General features: G+C 38.2%; 1 protein-coding gene across 1 annotated transcript; it reads right to left on the reverse strand.

Moving 5' to 3' along the window:
- Positions 1 to 19,848: 19,848 nt before the first annotated feature.
- Cldn17 (claudin 17) lies at positions 19,849 to 20,589 on the reverse strand. Its single transcript, XM_051191816.1, has one exon. The coding sequence runs from the start codon at positions 20,521 to 20,523 to the stop codon at positions 19,849 to 19,851; it is 675 nt and encodes a 224-aa protein (XP_051047773.1). The 5' UTR covers positions 20,524 to 20,589.
- Between the last annotated feature and the right edge of the window lie 280 nt (positions 20,590 to 20,869).

Here is a 20,869-nt window from a genome sequence, read left to right on the forward strand (position 1 = left end):
TTTGAATTTTATTTCATTTTCTCAAGTGTCTCCACCATCTTGTCTACAGTAAACTTCATATGTACCTGCACAACACACGTTAGTCCTTAACACCCACCTATCTTTCTCCTTTAACTGGATTAACATAGTTGTACCTAATGAGATGATGTCTTACTTTATGCTTCTTGAGAATGATTGGGTAATAAATTACTCAGAAATGACTTACTAGATGAGGGTTGTGATGGAAATCTGACTGCTACCTTTTGTGGTTTCAAGCCCTCGACTTACTTGAAGAAGCATATCTTCAAGGTAGTTCACCTACTTGTTTACAAAGACGTTTGAACAAATAAAAAGTGACTATAAACTTTAGATGGCTATAGCTTGAGTGGGAGCTAGCCTTATGAAAGTTTCTATGTTTTTTCTATTCATTATCTAAGGGAAAGAACATATGACAAATCAATTAATAAAGACTAAGAGATTTACATCATCACACCACTCTGAGATTTTATGTCTTCTATAAAATACAATTTTATTAAATGTCACCTAACCGGGCTTTTGAATCTATATTTTCATCTCAGTTTACAACTAGATCTTTAAAAGTGTTTTCACTGACCCTAAGTAGTGGCATACATGGAGCTTGTTGGGAACACAAGCTCCCACTTCAGACTCTAACCCAGGTCTTACATACTTACTAAAGTAATAATGTGCTTTTCCAGAGTTCATATGTTAACTTGTACATAGTAAACAAATTATAAAGCAGTGTTATTTTTAAAGCAAAAATTTAGCCAAGAGAAAAAATAATCCCTTGTGTTTCCTCCAGAAATATTTGTTAGGAGGAATAGACTGTTCTTTGAGAAGGCAATGGTAATACTTTTTAAATTTCTTTCTTTTCCCTGTTGTTCATAGAGAAGGGGAATTTCACTCCTTTAGCCTTCCATCTTTTACATCTAGATAATTTTGATGACATTAAATGGCACAGGGCCATGTTTATTTTTTATGACCTCAGCCCAGCTGTGATTGCACCCTGTATTTCTTTGAACACACCAACAAAAAAGCAGAGTATTCTACAATAACACCACCTTCTAAAGGAGACACAGTATTTGTTAGCTGGTTTCTTCCGATGCATTACTTGATGTTATCACTATTCAGTGTGCTAAAGAGGATGTAACTACTCAGTGTTTGTTCATAAACAAGGATCCCTGAACTTACCCTTTTCCATTTCTCTAAGAGAGTGGGCTTTGTTAATTATTTAATATTGGTGGTGTTTTTCTATATATTGTGCTTATTTCTTCCTACATTTGACATTTTTCCATTTTGCCAATTCCTTAAACGATATACTGTGTGACAGTTTAAAAGTTGAACATCCAGTCAAATAATTATTGATTTCACTGTTAAAATGAGTTGCCTGAGAGGGACTATTTATTTCATCGACCAAGCAAAACAGCCAACTGATTGATGGGATGTTTTGACATCCTATTGATATAGTTGTTGTTACTTAATTTCCCCTTTTATCAATCCCACAAACTAAACAGAACAGTGCATTTAGGCTGACTCTGTTTCGATGTTAGAATTCTCTTCATGTTTATCAAGTTGTTGACATTTTCGTTATTTTTCATTTATTCCACTTTATTCCCACACGTCGAAGTGAGTTTGTTCAAACACATTCATTTCTACTGTTAAGGTCTCATTTTCAACAAGTCCCCACTTCCACCAGTGCGGATGCAAATGAGCCTGTTACAAGGCTCATTGCTCTGCTCTAGAAAGCTGTGATCCTATTATTTTATAGAATAGAAGAATTGACTTAAGAATTCTGGTCAAGATTTCATGCTAGTTAGAAGCAAAGGTCTAAGGCAGCTAGTAGGCCATGTTCTTCAAATAATCAACATATGCATCACATGTACAAAAGCCTTTCGGTGTATAGATCTGTGTACATATGGAAAAGGAAGTTGTAGTTGAAGTATAGCAGGCCAAAGTTTCATCTTTATGGCAGAAACTCAGTTGTTACCACTCAGTCAGCCTGCAATACTTCCACCTGTACTCAGAAGCCTGATGCCTTGGTACCGCATGTGAGATAAATCCAGACATGATCCTCAAGCGATTACCAATTCAGTATTCACAGGTGATACATGCTTGTAATGGCATTGTACTCATTTTATGAACTGTCTTGCATAAATAAACTCAGCTGTAAACTCATTCCAATCCTCAAGCAAAAATATGGGTTTTGTTGTTTATACTCACCAAATGCGGATGCAGAGGGACGTCTTGTTGCCGGGATTGATAGCATACTCTTTCTGCTTTGCTGAGTGTTGATAAATACAGCAGATGTTTAAGGAAGGTCAGCAGCTTCAGAACCTGAAAGAACATTCTGTGAGTCCAAGTTCACGTAGTGTTCTGGGTGAATCGTTGAATGAAGTAATATTTTCACTACTTTTCATATGTATTCCCCTTTTAACGCTAGTTTAGAATTGTGCTGAAGTCTGTCTAGATGTCTCCACTCATGGTTTTCTTTATATATGCTTATATGGCACCACATAATTCAAATCATTACTTACTAGTATAAGAGACGATGCTATATCTACCGAATATACTAATCATTCATAAGCTTTAAAAGTTTCAGGTTTAAGTTTTATTAATTTTGTTTATTGTGCATGCCTGAGTGCTTGCACATATGCATGTGCACCACATGCTTCCATGCTTACACAAAGAGGGTATCAGAACACCTAGGAATGGGGTTAAAGGTGGTTATACCTTGCATTGCAGGTCGTGGCAAATGTACAGAGGTCTCCTGAAAGAACAGCAAGTGCTCTTTATCTCTGAGCCATCTCTCCTGCCCTGTTTCATTTGAGGTTTGAAAGGGGCTGGGTTGATATTGATTTAAGTCCTACTTACTATCTCTCATATAACGGTACCTTTCAAAGGGCTCTCAAATATATCCAAGGTCCAGTATTACCAGCAACCATACTCTTAGATGTCAAGGTGAAATAACAGATGCTAGAAGGCCAAGGAAAATCTATACCTACGGAGAAAAGCTCTTGGCACACAGAAAATTACAAATAAATAAATCTCAGAAATAAACAGAAAAATAGCTGGGAAGCTGGAAGGTGGAAAAAAAAAATCACATTGGAAAACACTAGGATTTGAAACATTTGTATAGTAATGGAAAAAAATTGAGAACGGAGTAAAGAGGATGATGTGAGAGACAGAGGAGGGTGCTCCTTAAGAGAGTTGCTTAACTATGCACACAGATGAAAGCTGAGACTGAAGCAAAGACTCTTGAGTTCTGGGCAACATGGCGTGTGCATATCCATGCACATGCACGTGCTCACTATTCAGTGAAGCCTGGTGGGGATGGTTTTCTTCTCTGCTAGGTGGTTCATGGTCCCTTGGGGAGACTGGGGGTACAAAAGTAGACTAAAAATATGAGGGACATCAAAACGATGGCGAATGATTGTTTAGGAGAGTGAAATCAAAACTGGATTTGAGGACTGTAAGAACGTTTCTGATCGTAATACAAATAGAAAACAGCGTAGCTGGAGAGGTTGCTCAATGGTTAGGGGCAGCAATGTCAGGGGTTCTACAGCTGCTTCTGACCTCTGCAGGTCCTGTACTTACACACACAACCCCACGTACACTCAGGCCGCGAGAATGCTAATGAGTAACATCTTAGAAGTGTACTACTAGTCAAAATATCTGCTTCTCATTTCACTGTGTTCAGATCTCTATATACAGTGAGTTGTGTTTAATCATATTTGACTTTCCCATTAGTTATAGCGAAGCCAGGAAGCAACAAGTCACTTTAAGGTGTGTTCCATAAAGCAATTATAAAGCTGGGTTGGGATGAGCAAGCTAGTGAAAAAGTAAAGAGAGGAGTTTCGTGAGGACAGGGTGGAACCCACTGGGTACTCTCACAGAGCTATGTCAGTTTTCAGAGCCAGAATAGGCAGAGTATAGAACTTTAAAAAAAAATCGCAGTATGGAAAATGTGCCATGTTAGTTATACCATTATAAGGGGAAAGTTTCTTTTCAATATACTAGGGTCAGTATCATGGAAAGATCAGCTTTTGGAACCGAGAAACTATATCAATCATCTACATAGCAACACTAACTGGACTCAGCAGGTTTTTTGCGTGTGTGACAGTAATAACTAAAAAAAGAAAAGATGTCACATACTTAAGAAGGTGTTGGGAAGAAAAGGGGGAATTGGAGGGAAAGAGAGACAGGCGGATAATGTTCATATTAGACATCCTTAATTAAAACTTGCATTAAAATAGGATTTGCCTGCTATGGCTGAAAGATTTAAGAGAAAAAAAAAAAAAAAGACTAGAAGCGATGAAACCAGTTGGCATGACAGTGTAATCCTACATGTGACATATTGCTAAGGCACACCTGAGAATGGAGCTGAAACCAGAGGCAGAAGCGGATTCAGTTGTTTCAGGGTGAAGGCATGATAGACAAGTGTTAGTCACAACAGAGCTGAAGGCAATGGAAGCCAGGAGCCAAGGACGCAGCCATCTGTCTTGTGGATGGTGATATGGTGATATCATGCAGCATGTAAGGAAATGCAGTAATAAAGGAAACTCAAAGGCCACCAACGATTGTAGTTACATGTAGTCTACTCTAAGGATGCCCTTGAGATCCCAAGAGTGCCTGGTTACCACTGGGGCATGGTGGCAGAAGCCCAGGGGAATGTCAGAGTGCACTCCAAGACCACATAAGACTGTTACCAAGATTAAATACAGCACATTCTACTAAAAGTATTGCATTTTTCTCAGCACAACGCCATTTATTGAAATGAAGGTGTTTATAGGAATAGGAACATAATTGGATTTTCTGTCCCACCTGCTAGAGCCCAAATAACCACGCAGATTTATGATTAATTATAAAAGTTCAGCCGATAGCTTAGGCGTATTTTAGCTAGTTCATATAACTTAAAGTAACCGTTTTCTGTTAATTTACTATCTGCCTCTTGGTTTTATTAACTCACCCCTATGTTGCCCATCCTGCTTGCTCCATGTCTTTGGCTGCTTCCGTTTTTTCTTCCCAGCATCTTCTCTGACCTGAAAATCCTGCCTCACTATTGGCCACTCAGCTTTCTTTTTATGTTTTTGTTTTGTTTTGTTTTTAATTTGAAACAAGCTTGTTTTACATGTTAACCCCAGTTCCTGCACCCTCCTGTCCTTCCCTGCCCCCCTAAACCAACCCCCATCCCATTCCCTTTCTGCTCCCCAGGGAGAGTGAGGCCTTCCACTGGGGAGTCTTCAAAGTCTGTCATATCATTTAGAGCAGGGCCCGGCTCTCCTCCATGTGTCTAGGGTGAGGGAGTATCCCTCCATGGGGAATGGGCTCCCAAAGTCCATTCATATACTAGGGATAAATACTGATTCACTGCCAGAGGCTCCATAGACTGCCCAGTCCTCCCAACTAATGCCACATTCAGGGAATCTGGGTCAGTCCTATGCTCAGACTGGGGTCCATGAGCTCCCCCTTGTTCAGGTAAGCTGATTCTGTGGGTTTCTCCAGCCTGGTCTTGACCCCTTTGCTCATCACTCCTCCCTCTCTGCAACTGGATTACAGGAGTGTGGCTCAGTGTTTAGCTGTGGGTGGGTATTTTTATTGTTATATTTATATTTTATAATTTAAAAAAATTGAAAATATGAAAAATGTGTGTAAAGGTTCAGGACTTAATCTCCATTGCTATTGTTATGCATGTTACATTATATAAATTTACCTGTTGTGGTTAATCATTAAGTCAACAGCATTTGAGGTACCTTGGGAGCTGGTATGTCAAAGACTATTTGCTGAATGAGTTCCCACAACATTTAACCATACAAATTCAGTTAATGTTGACAATCTAAAATACTTTGGTAAAACTTTAATAAAATTAAATATTTACAAAAAATAGTTTTGTATTTTTGTATATTTTGTATAATTTGTATATTTACAAAATATAGTGGGTGATACTCATTATATTTAAAAATATTGTTTCCATTGTCTTGGGAAGATACACACATACATGTGTATGTGTGTGAATATATATATACATATATATATATATCATCATATGTTAGATTTGAAAGTCTCAAAAAATCCAGATAACAAAACCAAGAATGCATTTCTTTTAAAATATCTACAGTTGTGCATTTATGGTGCAACCCTTGGCAAATGGGAGCTCACATCACCCAAACATTCCAGAATGTTTTGTGTTTTGACAATACCTGGGTGAGAGAGCTTCTGCTCTCTGGCTTTGGCACTCTACAAGAAGTCAACTATTGAGTCATGTGCATTTATTTTCCAAATTATCAAGGAAACCAGAATTGCCAGAGGGAATGTCTTACCTCACACATACCAGGAAGTTTCAACTGAAGCCAGCCACACAATTAAGATGTTCCAGTGTAGCTAGTATCCTTTGTTCAGACTTGTTCCACTGGCATAAATATTTGGTAGGCAGAATATAGCAGGATTCAGGTTTTCATTATAGAATTAATAGTTTCACAGTTAATGTTTGAATTTGTGGGTTTCTTTAAAATAGTTTACGTTTAAACTATCCATTTCTCTGGGTGTTGTGATCTTAAAAAGACAGGATAAAGACAAATCTATGATTTATACCCATCATTTTCATAAAGTTTGCACACTCAGGGAAGTAATTGTATCTGTATGTATACTACATTTATTCCACACTCATTGATTTCCCTTTATATTTAAGCTATAACTAAAGCTATGTTTTGTACTGTTTCTCCAACAGCTTAACTGTCTTAGTGAGAAAACTCTAATTTTCCATCACAATAAATTATGTGAAAAACAGTAAAATCACAGTAGTATTCTTCAAAGACAGCATTTTAATGCAATGCTCTAAGCTATTGGAGCTAAGAAACCCAGCAACAGCTAAATAAATCATATATCCCATGTGTTATTTTTAGGGTCAGCTTCTCTGCTACTGTTGGTTAGAGGCAGCTTTGCTTTTTATTTTATTTTATTTTTTTTAGCATGTGGGCTTCTCCATAGATGCTCACAAACTGATACTCATATTTACATAAGTGATGAAAGTCAAAACCTTCTATAACAATGCAAGAGATGAAGAGATATCATGTCGTCAGTCTGTCGCTATCGATCGCAGAGACCATATCAGCACCTGAAGAGGACTGTCCCAAATGCTGGAGACAGGAAGCAGAAGGCAGCAATCTTTGGGTCTACCTTGGAAGCTAATTATTTAATAAATCAAAATGGAGCAGTATTTAATTTCTGGGGTTTGAATTACTCAAAAGCCAGGGATGTAAAAGTTGAATCCTCAAAAGTATAGATCCCTTAGATGTTTTTAGAAGTCCATATATTTTTGTTGATATCTTCCAGTCAGTAGGAATTTATTATAAGTTGCCCTAGATGGTTGTTCTGCCAGGCCTCTCACAATGGGATAGTACTTCTTTTAATCTCTACCATGCACAACAGAATCTGGGTCAGTGTCTACAAGGACACAGCTTACATTGCTTTTCCTAAATTATTGTCAAGACATATTTCCAAGCTTCTAATTCACTATGATTGACAGAAGGCTTGATCATACTTAGGTATTAGAACCAAAATCATACAAAGACATTTGTCCTTGTTTAGTTATATAAAAAACAATTTTGTATTTTAAAAGATTAGATATATTATCTTACTGGTTGAAATTATATTAAAAAACATATTATTTTAGTTTCTTTTCCTGTTGCTTTGATTAAATACTCAGCAAAAGCAACTGAAAGGGAACGAAGTTTACTTTGCCTCACAATTCAAAGGTACAGGTGACCCTGTCAGTGAAGTCAACTCAACAGGATCTTTAAGCAGTTTGAAGAACATCAGATCCACAGGAACTGAGAACAATGGATGTATGTTGCTGCCCAGCTCCCTCTTGCTACTTAAGTAGCCCAGGACCCCATTTGAGGAATGATGCTATTCACAGTTTGTGGGTCTTCCTACTTCAATTAATGCAATTAAGTTCATCCTCCAATGGCATGTCCAGAGTGTTTTTTTCCTGGTGATTCTAGATTCTTATGATACTTCTTGGTACAAACATAATGATATTATAATCATATGCATATTAGCTCTGTGTTGTTACACAATGAGAATTGTGTGGTCAGTGCTAGTTGTTAAGTGTGCCTACAATTTGGGAGGTCTCGCTATTTGCCAACCATCATGCTTATCCTCAGAGCTATACGATTGGCAAAGGCATGGAGAAATTTTGTCTGTGATGAGTTTGAATTCTACAGCCAATAGTAACCTTAAACAACTTAGATTCGGTCACAATGTAAAAGTAGAAAAAGGCTACCAGCAGCATGATAGCCGATCTGCTCAACTAGAAAATGTGATGTTGGAAGGTATCTTTGACTGGGTATCAGAAGAATAGAAGCTAAAGCATCCCTGTGTCCCTGCCTTGAGTTCAGCTGGAGGAAGCACACCACACAGAAAGAAATACCTGGCAAATATGGGAGCTAGTGTGCTGTTCTCAAGCAACAGAAATCCCAGTGGAAATGTGATTAAGAAAGCAAAGTAGTGAAGTTCATAAATCAGAATGTTAATATAATAATAACAATGAAAATTACAATGATGATGATGAAAACAATAACCTTTTAATTTTGCACGAGGAAATACCTTATCTATCTTTGCTATTTGTGGAATAGGCAAGAAAGAAAGCATTGATAATATCATTTTTGACATTCAGGAAGGCAGTGCAGGAGGCTTCTTTACTCATCTGAGAAATCTAGGAAATGCCAGGAAGGGAATTTTTTGCCTAGGACACTGAGTGATGAAGCTTGCTTGAGGGATGGCAGAGGGAAGAACATCACAGGTACCGTAAAGCTCTGGAAGTGTGAGCTCCCATTCAAGAAATGCCAGTAAGTCAACATGACTTGAAATTCAGGGTGTGCTTCTGAACACAGGAGATGAGATTTCAAAAGTAGGTGGGGTGATCTCTTTAAAAATAAAAAAATAAAATAAATAAAACAAAACCCAGAGCTGAGGTATGGATGTTAAGCTGTTCTCTGAAAAGAATTAAAGAGAAACCACCAGTGAATTGTTAAAAATGAGTGCCTGGTCAGACTTCAGTCTTGGGGAATTGTTACAACCATGTTGATTTGTAGGGAATGGATCACTACTATGAGGAAAAAGGAAAGAAAATAACATTATTTGTCATCCTAGGTAAAGGAAGATGAAGGTATTGTCTTTTGAAAGCTGGCCTGACAGGAGAGTGCAGATCAGTGGTGCCTAGATTACCTTGTTTCCTACCTTCGTCCAGTACCACAAAGGAACACACATAAAAAAGAAAATCACACTCTTTTTCCTTGCAAGCCTACAGACAGTGATTCTAAGAATGGGGAGGGGGTGAATGTCAAAGACTACAAGTAGGAAAAAAAGTGGGGGTTCAGAGATTTCTGCTGTGTCAGAACAGTTTCCATAGTTAAATGGATAATATGAATGTCCTTAGATATTTTGTTAAATTGTGTGTGTGTGAGTGAGTGTGTGTGTGTGTGTGTGTGTGTGTGTGTGTGTGTGTAGTTTAGAAGAGAACTTGCAGGCATCAGCTTTCTCTTTCTACTGTGTGGTTCTCACTAGCCCTAACATTACATTGAAAAGATTTATTTGTTACCCTAGCCTTCCATATAAAATCTTTGTTAGAATCTGCTACATTAGGATTTCACTGAGAGAGATCAAGATGGAAATGAGGAGATTAAAAAAAATGAGATGTAACTCAAAACTAATTAAGAGAAAACAGAAGATTTTCATCCACACAGAGATATGGAAGGTCCAAAAATGACAGGTAACCAATTAAAATAACAGCTACAAACATCTTTGGAGAATGAGTTTTCCAAAAACAAACAAACTCACAGATTATGAATTTATTCTGTTTACTCATCAGATAAGTTAGTTAATTTCAGCTGATATTTAAGATATACACCTCAGATGTTGCCCTGGATAAGTGATTATGCTTTTTGAAACATAAGTTACTGGAGTGATGAGTTTAGAAGCAAATCTAAGATGGTGTGCACTCAATAAGAGAGCCTCACACTGGTTTAACATAGGTGTAATTATAGCTCTGTGGCACGTGAGAGAGGCTCTGTCAAGGCAGTCAAGGATGCATGCATTCCTGTTCAGGTGTAAATCAGGAGTAATCAATATAGTTCACTCCAAAAGCCCCTGAATTTTTAGAATGTTTAAACTACTCTTGTGAATTAGACTACCATGGAGAACCATGATAATTCCAGTAGAAATGAAGCAATGGTGAGCATGGACAAATCTGCCAGCACCCATTTAAAAAGTGTTGTAAGTGGGTTCGGAGGACATTGTCCACAGCTGTAATTTTTCCACATGCGTTTGTGTTTAAAATAGAAGAAACCCACCAAAAGCACAGTAAGCAATAATAAGGGTGCCTCAAAGAAAATCAATAAAATTCAGAGTACAGCCTTAGATTGATGGAATGAAAATTAGATAAGTGTCTTTGACAACACCTCCAAGAACTATTTCATCTGCATAGGTGGCTTGTGTTAAGCCTTTACCATACATATGGCTTGCAAATATTATTTTTCATATCCTAGGCTCTTCTTGTTTTGTTGACTGTTTTGTCTGCTAAACCAGAGCTATTTCTGTACTCTTAATTTGTGAAGATTCTATGTTCCTTGCTTCTAGCTCAGCTCCAAATAATGAGGGCACACTAATATGTTAATGGAAGGCATTAACATATTAGTAGCTTTGAGGAGCTTAGTGTTCGATAAAGGATAGAGGATATCTTCCAAATATTTGCATATCTAAGATAAGAATGTGTAATATGGGGATACAATTATAAAGTCAATTATATTCAGAAGGAGGCTTTCATGTGCCTGTGAGGACATAGTTCTGTTGTGAAAATACCTGCAATGATAACAAAGCAAAGGGCTTTGTACTCTGCTTTAACTCCTTCCTTGTTTTGAACACATAACACATCTCAGACTGATCCCTGCCGTAGATTGTTTTGTTCCGCTTAACTAGATTTGAGCATTTACATCTGGACTTGGGCCTTCTCCTTTTTTAATTTTTGAGGTTATTATTTAATTCCATCACTTCCCCATTCTCTTTTCCATATTCATACCTATCCGTGCCTCCACTCTCTTTCAAATTCATGGGCTTTTTTCTCATAATTGTTGTTACACACACATACACACACACACATGCGTGCATGCGCACACATTAAAGTAATTAAAATACTTAACTATATAACTATAAACCGCTCTGCCTATCTATTATTTATTTGTTTGTTTTTCAGAACTGAGGATTTGGTATTAGATAACCAACTGGTGTGTGCCTTCTTTTCTTTCTTTGTTCTTCTTCTATTGTTTTTTATTTATTTACTTATTTATTTATTTTAGACAGGGTTTCTCTGTAGCTTTGGAGCCTGTCCGGTAACTCTCTCTGTAGTAGACCAGGCTGGCCTTGAACTCACAGAGATCCACCTGCCTCTGCCTCCCCGAGTGCTGGGATTAAAGGTGTGCACCACCAATGCCCAGCTCACATAACTAACTGGTGTGTGCCTTCTTTTCAAACCTTTCACTTCCTCTAGGTCAGGCTTGCATGAGTGCTGTTCTCTCAAGAAGCTCCATCCCCTGTACTGTCAGACACCTTGATCTCCTGTGGAAATGATCCCAGATTGTATCGTCACATACTTAGGTAACACATACATCATGCTGGATACAATCAAAACTCTTGTCCTTTGGGAAACATTTAAAACAAAACATAAACAAAGAAGAACCAAAGTATCAAGTCTTAGTTTCCTGAGTGATAGCAGTACAGAAGAAGGCTTTCCAGGCCGGTCCAAGCTGTTGATGGCTTACAAGTTGTATTGAAGCTGCCCAGCATCCTAGTGGTGGGTTTCTTTATTGAAAGACAGAGGTAGCAAGACATTTTTGGAAAACTTTGCATATTCCATCAAGACTCTCAAAGACATTCTGGCACATAAAAAATACATAGGGTGAGTAAAAAGAAATAACTTTGTTGTCATTGATTTAGAGTTGTACTAACACACACACAAAATCAAGTCAAAAGCATCACTTATTCAAACAGGGCTCTATGGTGTATTGCTTTGGGTGCAAGTGTGCTGGAGAAAGTGGAGTTGGAGCTTGATAGAACTTAGAGCTCATGTAGTTGTCAGACCCTCAACTGGAGTTACTGGCTGGCTTAGAACCCTAAGCTCCCCCTCACCTCCACGGGTTCATCGTGCTGAAACACTGAAAGAGACATGAAGTGTCTAATACATCTAAGTGTATGTTTTGGAGGAGGAAACAACAAACCAAAACAAAACAAAAAAGCTGCAGGAAAACAAGGGTTAAACCAGAATGAAAAGCCATTCCAATTCCTTAAAAACTAAATAAACTGTGACTCTTGAAGGAAAAATTGTTGAAACAGAAATCTTAGAAGAACATAATGAATATTATTTTGCCTCCTTTTATGTCCAAGCAGACATTCAGATGAAATGCTTTATGGATGGAGAAAGCAAGAGACACGTAAAGAGCTTAAGGGTTGTGCTGCTGAGGGATAATAATAGTAATTATACATTACATTTACATAATGCATTGTGATTAAAATGCTTTCACAGGCACTGCCTTGCTTTATCCTTCCAGTGGCCCTTCAGGTAGTGGGAGTGATTACTATCATCCTCCGTATTTGTAGAGGAAGGGAGTCGCAAAGAGTTACACAGTGCATGCTCTTTCAATATGCTTCCAGACAGTGGGGAGCAAGAGCCTCACAGTCTGTCCATAGAAAGGTGAGCTAAACAACTCGTCTATTGAATTCCTTTCTGTAACCTGTAAACTACAGAGACAATAGCATGAAATAAATATTCTACTACCTTTCCCCTTCCATATGTAAATTTAGTTTAGACACAATTTAATTTAATTTAGTTCATGCATATACATATACATACATACATACGGTCTAACCATGAAAAGTCCAGAGCTCAATTTAGATGGAGGAAGTATATAATGAACTCAAATCTCCGAGGCCAGTGTTATGTCTTTCAAGACTTTTGCCCTCTCCTGGCGGGTGAAATAGTGGGACTATGTGGGTTCTCAAAGGGAATACGTATATTATGGGAAGACAGCAAGACACTGTTCCTCAGTGAACAGATAAGTCTCAGTTGAATAGAATGATAAATTTTGAAGGACTTTAGGAAAAGCAACAAGATCTTTGAAACACACATCGGTGGTCTTAATGAACTAGGTGTTTTAGGAATAAAGAAGCTGGAAGGCATTGCAGGGCCACAGACTGTAATGTGGATAGAAAGCAAAGCAGAAGGGGGTAAGCGAGTTTCAGTTGTGCATGATGGACTGGCAGAGAAAGAGTATTATGGGATGACAGAGTGTGTCAGGCAACAGTTGAAAGGCAAGGTTTTCTTAGACAGGTTAGATAATGAAAATCGTTGATGCAATGTAGTCTGGCAGGAATCAGGTATCTTGATTGAGGAGGTATCTGGAGATACTCTCGACTTGCAGTCTATGGTGTCACAAGTCTGGGAGTCTCACCAAGCCAGTGCTTAGCTGTGGATCTCTACATCTGCTTCCATCAGTTTCTGGATGAAGGTTCTGTGATGATAATGCAGGTAGTCATCAATCTGACTACAGGGGAAGGCCAGTTCAGGCACCCTCTCCATTAATGCTTAGGGTCTTAGCTGGGATCACCCTTGTGGATTCCTGGGGATTTCCTGAGTAATTATTTAAGTAGTAATTTTTGCCAGAAACTTCTGGGCTTTCCCAAGTTATAATCTTGTTTGAGACCACTGCTTTGCTCCATCTTGAAGTGTGTGTGTGCGTGTGCGTGTGTGTGTGTGTGTGTGTGTGTGTGATTTTTGTGTGGAATAGTTCCTTAATGGACAGTACCTATCAATTAAATAAATATTTTCTTGAGAATCCTCTGTTAAAGGAATATTAAAAGTGCAAGACTAGAAAGATCTCTGATTTCCCCTAGGTGAGCTATCTTATTCTATGCTGATTAAAGTTTTCCTTCATTAATTCATGAAATATTCATTTTCTTAGCAAATTGTCACCAGCTCCCATGTGCCAGGTGTTTTAGCATACATGTATAACTATTTTTAAAGAGTTGTATTTAACTTTTTTGTTTCAAGCTTTCACATTAAAGTAAGTTATTCAGCGAGGATTCCTTTCGGTTCTTTGGGTTTGGGGATTATCAGGATTTTGATCACAGGCTTAAAACTCTCTGGAAAAAAAAGTCCAGCTGGTGCCTAACTAGAGACTTCACCCATGTTCACCCATGCTACCTAGTGTTCAGGATACCAGAAGATGGTTCCACGGGCTCCCAGGGGAGCAGGGTAAACATGAGCCCAGTTACAAACTTTGCAGTTCATAATGGTGGCCTGCCTGCAGAATATACTATGGCGATAACAGCAGAAAAGTTGTGGGAGTAATGGGCCACTATCTTGTTGAATTTAAAAGCTGTTCAAGATGGAACCCGTGGCTGACACTGCTCAGGTAGAAGAGAAGGTGAGACTATAGGTCATGGGCCTGGGGAGAACCAAATACTATATCATTCTGCCAAAGAAACAGCAGTAAAATAACCCCTAACAATGTTCTGCTGCACTGACAGACCAGTGCCTCATTTAGCCATCATCAGAGATGCTTCCTCACAAAATCACAACTTAACAGAGGAGGGGACCTTGGAACACTCAATCTTAAATGGGACATCTCCAAAAATCCCTCATTCCCAGGGCTCAGGAAAAGAGGCAGAGGAAGAGACAGAAAGACTAAGAGTCAGAGGGGATGGATGATACCAAGAAAATAGTGTCTTCCTGACACACTCACATGACATGCACAAGGTGGAGCCAGAAGGGGTTCTAGTGCTAATAAGATGAAATAGACATCATTATCATCCCTAACCGGAAGCTACCTCCAGTGGACACCCACTTTCAAAGGAAAAATCAGTTCTTGTCCACTAGAGTCTCACCATATATATAAACCACACTTAGAAGCTCAATGACCACTGATAGATGGCCAATGCAAAACAAGGTATTTTTGTAGATTTTTTTCTCATAATGCTTTGTTTTGGCATTAAAAAACATCTTAGCTGTCCTTTGCTTATATATTATAGTTTCAGATTTTATGGTTTTATGATTTTTGTGTATATATGTGTATCAGTCTGTGTATGCATGTTTCTTGTGATTTTCTTTTTACACATGCTTTCTGTTTGTTTTAAGTTGTCTCCTTGTTATCTAAAAAGGGGGAGAAGGAAGGCATGGAGTTGGATGGGTAGGAGGTGAGAAATATCTGGGAGGAGATGGGGTTGGAAATCATGACCAGAAGACACTGCATGATCTTCAATAAAAAGGAAAAAGTCTACATATGCTAGGAATATACATCAGAAGAAATACATGTCTATCTATCTATCTTTCTATCTATCTATCTATCATTATTTATCTATAGTCAATCTTCTAACTTCTATAACATATGTCTCTGTCATCTATAAAGCTAGCATCTATATACTACTAAAATTTATGTTATTTACTTATCTACCTTCTGTCTTATCTATTCATCAGTCTACTATCTCTATCTTCCATTATCTCTCAACCTATCATCTATGTTTTTATCTATATCCCTTCTATCATCTTCTATCATTTTTCTCTTAATCATTTATCTATCATTCACCTATCATTTCTGTCATCTGTGATCTACTTACCTACCAATCTACCTTCTACTCTGCATATCTGCCATTTACCTGTTTGCCTTTCTACCTATCTGATCATCTATTATACATCATTAAGGCATCTATCAATTGCCCATTTTTTTCAATGTATATTCATCAGCCATTTACTTATCTGATCATCTGTCATCCTTACTATTACCAACATGTACAGTTTTCTAACTATTTGGCTATCATTTATTTACCTTTCTATCTAAATTCAATAATGATGGTGTATCACAAGACTGTGCAGAGAGGGAGGAGTGATGAGCAGAAGGGTCAAGATCATGCTGGGGAAACCCACAGAAACATCTGACCTCAGCAACAGATCCCAGACTGATAGCTGGAACCAGCATAAGACTGAACAGGCCCCCTGAATGTGGGTATCAGTTGGGGGACTTGGGCAGTCTTTGGGGCGGCTGAAAATAGAACTAGTATGTATCCCTAGTGCATGAATGAGCTCTGGGAGCCCATTCTCTATGGAGGGTTACTCTATCAGCCCAGATACATGGAGGAGGGCCTAGACACTGCCCCAAATGACTTGATAGACTTTGATGTTCTCCATGGACTTACCCTCCCTGGGGAGAGGATAGGGGGTAGGGGTGGAATGGGGAGTTGGTGGGGGAATGGGAAGACTGGAGGGAAAGGGAACTGGGGTCACTATGCAAAAAAAGATTGTTTTTAATATAAATAAAATTTAATTTTAAAAAAGAACTTTAGCAATTGAAAATAGCACAGAGAAGATCCAACATTAGCTAGTTTTAATATTTACAGTTTTAAAGACAGTAATTTTTACTTTAAAAAATTTTAATAAACTTGTATTATTTTCCCTTGCCCTTTCCTCTCTCCAACCCCTCCCATTCTTGGTAGCTTATTGTACATGATGTCTCTGCACACAGAAAGATGGTTCCACCACCTGCTTGGCATCAAACTCCATGTGACAAAGATCTAGAAACTGATCTTGATGGAAAGATAAAGATGGAAGGGACTGCACTGAGGACAAATGACTGTGTGTCTATGCTGTGCATCACTACTGACTCCTTTGGTCCTGACAGGTGAAGCTCTGAGTCAGAAAAGACTGTCACTCCTGTGTGTGTGTGTGTGTGTGTGTGTGTGTGTGTGTAGAGGGTGGTATTCTTTACTTTCATGGTGTTTCAGTTGTGGAAAACTAGGTAAGATTTCCTTTTTCTACCTGTCAGAATGAACACATCACATAGATGACACTTATAGATTTTGCGTGGGAAATAAGAATCTGGGATAAAATAAAGGTTGAGGGATGTTTATTTGGAGAGAAAATCACTTACACCAGAAACAGATGATTGTGCAGATTTCTGTTTCAAGGATGCCCCTGAATGCTCTCTGTCCCCAACCAGGAAGTAAAAGAATGATGTGGAGTCTGGGTCCCCAGACCTAGCCCCCCCATCGGTAAAGTCAATACCTGTCTCCATGCCCCAATCTGTGCAATAGCTGCTGGAAGGGTGGATATCTCACTACATTATCTCTTTTTATCTCTCATTGTCCTACAATGATTGTTGGAAACCCATCTTCAACATCGTAACGTATGAATCGGGACGTAGCTTTGTCTATCCTCGGATTCTCAAACCCACCCAAGAGTTTGTCATTTTCCTGAGTTGTCTTCCAGTATTGAGATAGAGTGATCTCCTCACACACATGCTCTGGAGACAATGATATTTAGAGCCTCTTTTCTCTTTTGTTTTACACCCATCTTATGACATAACTCTACAGTTTTTAGTTTGAGGAAATGCTGGTATCACTGGGCTTTGCTATTCTTTGCTCAAAGTCACTTCAGAATTCACATATTCAGACTTTACATTTCATGAGTTCTTTTGCTTTATGTCTTCCCTGGAGGAAAGAACCCATATTGGGTTAAAACTTATGCCTATCATTCATCCATTGTTTCAGAGTCAATCCTCAAATATTTACTAAGGCTAGACATAGTAACAGTGTGAAGTTACCGAGTTTTGCATATTAGCAATGTCACAAATCAGTACATAAGTTCCATGAACTGGGTAATTCATGAGAAAATTCCCACAAAGTTGAATTTCAGTCCAATCTTAAGGAATAGTTCTTGTACAACCTGGGTTTGTGATAGGAGATTTGCATTCATAACATGTCTTGGGATTTGTTGGACATTAGCAAACTCATTTTGTTGTTTTAGAGAAAATATTTCAGCACATTGTAGGTTGTAAAATTAATCAAGTCCACCTTGATTAGTGGAAAAGCAGGGGTCAAACTGTTGGCAAGTTTTTGGAATATATTTGGTAGTGAATGTTGTCTTGTGATTCCACCCAGAATTACATCTTGCATTCTCTGATCCACCAGTCAGTCAAAACACACTTCATTTAGAATTAAGAGCCCATTGTTGTAAAGCTAATTATATCTAGGTGAATCAAAAGGTAAGACAAATGATTGCCTGACAACCTTTAAGCATATGTCTTCCCTGTCTTCATGGCTTACCTATTCATCTGTGTAAGATAAATGACTCCTTCTCAAGACAACTATATTAGGTTTCTACAGCTAAAAAAAATGATCAGGAAATCTGACTGTACTGCTATTTTATTTATATTTTTATTGCTTTTGTGAGTGTACTTACAATTATGTTGCATATCACATTTAGCATCCCCAATGTTTTGAATGAAATTTTGTTTTGTTAAAGGCTTGAATTATTGAAGACTAGATTGGTTTATAGAATACAGTAAGGATTTCATACAGGCTCTAGTTTTGTATTATTGTTAAATTAATATTTTAGTGATGGTTTGATTTTTGAAGATTGATTTGCATTCTCCAACTAATCTTGTAGCTAAATAAATCAACACCATTGGGATACATAGACTTCTTATTAGCTTATTGTATTATGGTATCTATGAACACACAAGAAATATTTGGTGAGCAAATTAAAACTTTTTGTGAAATTACATACTGGATATTAAATATTTTGTTATAAGACAAACATTTTATGCCCATATTCACCTCTCAAGCCCCCATACCACTTATAATCTTGATATTGTTAGGTGCACGTGGGAAACAAAAATTGTGAAAATAACATACATGTTTTAGGCAAACCAAAATACATTGACATCACTGTTCATTTATTAGAGAATAAAATATTAGGACTCATTTCAGTATCTGAATTGCCTTGACTCTTCATTTCTCTTTGCATGTTTAGACCTGCTCAGTAACTGAATAGGACAAGAACCTGAAGCCATTCCTTCAATGCCTGAATTTAACTTTTGTATTCATGATGTGAATCCTTTCCACAAGAATTTCATTTGCCTTAACTTGTTTCTGTGTCTAAAACAGACAGATGATTCTGTTTGATTAAATGTATAAACCTTGAGATTACATTATTTTCATTTATGAATTATTTTCTTTGAATGGATGTGTCCAAGAAAGTTTAACCTACATAAATTGGAGACTTTGAAAATTATCTTGTAGAGAAACCAGAACTCCTTTATCCTTTTCTTTAAAAAACAAAAAGTTGAGTTTTTAATGAGTTTCCCAGAAGGATTAAAAATAAATAATAAGTAGCCATTTATATCCTTTGATGAGTTCAGTCAAATTGTTATTTAATCTATAAAGCTTTCAGGACTATTGCTTTACAATTATCATCATCTAGCTGTTATGATATAAAATAAAAAAACTTGAAGTGAAAATAACAGGTTATCTCTGAAAATATGTGCATGTTTTATTGATATGGAGTGCCAATTGCAATTGTGATTTTGTTATCAGAATACACGACAATGAGTCCATAGCTGCTTCCAATACTGGTGGGAGAGACAACATGAAGTTACAGCTTGCTGGATGCAGTTCATCTAAAGCCCATCCCATGTCCTCTCAAAGATAATAATGTTTCTGCCAATTAAAACTGATAGAGTATATGCTATCATCACATGTCTAAAACTGAGAATCTACTTGATATTTGACTACATGAACTGGAATAAATACTGTGTCGGATAAGAGTGAGTACAGATATTACACAGGATATTGTAATGTCCAAATAAGTCATTTATATTCCTGTGTCGGGTAAAAAATAAAATCAAATCAAAAGCTTCATCTCAGCTTAAATCTGCCATAAAGTTGTTCTCTTGCCTGATGTACTCACAGTTTCTGGAAAGACTATAAAACGCATGAGCCTAAGCCATGGGCTGACGTTCAAAACAAGCCTTAGACGTAGCTGGTTGAGGTTTTGCTAGGCACCGTCACCTTCCTTTGGTTATCTTTTTGTGGCACACGGTACGCTGGGACTGGATATCTGGGCCACTGTTTGTCTCTGTTGCAGCAGCAATATCCACAGAGCAGCCCTCCTCCAATGAAGAGGACAGCAACCGTTGCCCAGCCAAGAAAGAGCGCTCCTCCAAGCTCTCGCTTCTGACCAACGTGGATGGTTGGGTCATAGAAATCCCTGATGATGATGTTGGCAGTCCAGGATACCGGAATCAGAACGAAGATACCAGTCAGAATAAAGAGGACTCCTGAGGTTCCCAGCAGGTACGCTTTGACCCTCTCACTGGAGCCAGTGCACTGGATGTGTTTCATGCCGCAGATGCCAATAATGAGAGCAATCAAGGAAAGAGCAATAGCCACACACATGAGTGCACGTGCTGCCTCCAGTACTGGTGGAAGAGCCAAAATGGAGGTATAGAATTTGCACTGCAACGTGACCATAGCTTGCTGGATGCAGTTCATCCAGAGCCCTTCCCAGATCCTCTCAAAGATAATGATGTTGCTGCCAATGAAAGCTGATACTCTCCATTGAGGCAGAAGTGTCGTGCCAATCGTCCCAACCATACCGAAGAACCCAAGAACCAGTCCAGCAATCTGAAGGGGATAAAAAGCCATTGTCTCTTCTCTGCAGACTGGTCCAGCGTGGAAGGGTAGGAGATGCTCAAGATTTAGAAGGTGAAGGAGTCTTCTAATCTAGGGGAACATCTGATCTTCTCCACTCCTGCTGCCCATGATGCACTCACTAGTCTTAATCAGTAACAGTGACTGGAGTTGGCTTAACTTGAAGTACCTGTTGTAAATTCATGTGTGGTGTTCACTCCCCCCCCCACACACACACGCACGCCTTCATTTCTGTTTGGTTTATTCACTCAGCACATATAATTCTTTCCCAGCCAATAAGAACGTAGCCAGAGGTGTGTCAAGAAATACTGCCTTCAACTTTAGCATTTCTCATGTTATT

This window comes from Phodopus roborovskii, unplaced genomic scaffold (genome assembly GCF_943737965.1).
Source record: "Phodopus roborovskii unplaced genomic scaffold, PHOROB, whole genome shotgun sequence".
In the NCBI taxonomy this organism is placed as follows: domain Eukaryota; kingdom Metazoa; phylum Chordata; class Mammalia; order Rodentia; family Cricetidae; genus Phodopus; species Phodopus roborovskii.

Bases quoted from the DNA above. Each gene is read 5' to 3' on its own strand.
- Cldn17 (XM_051191816.1), bottom strand. From the start codon at position 20,523: ATGGCTTTTTATCCCCTTCAGATTGCTGGACTGGTTCTTGGGTTCTTC.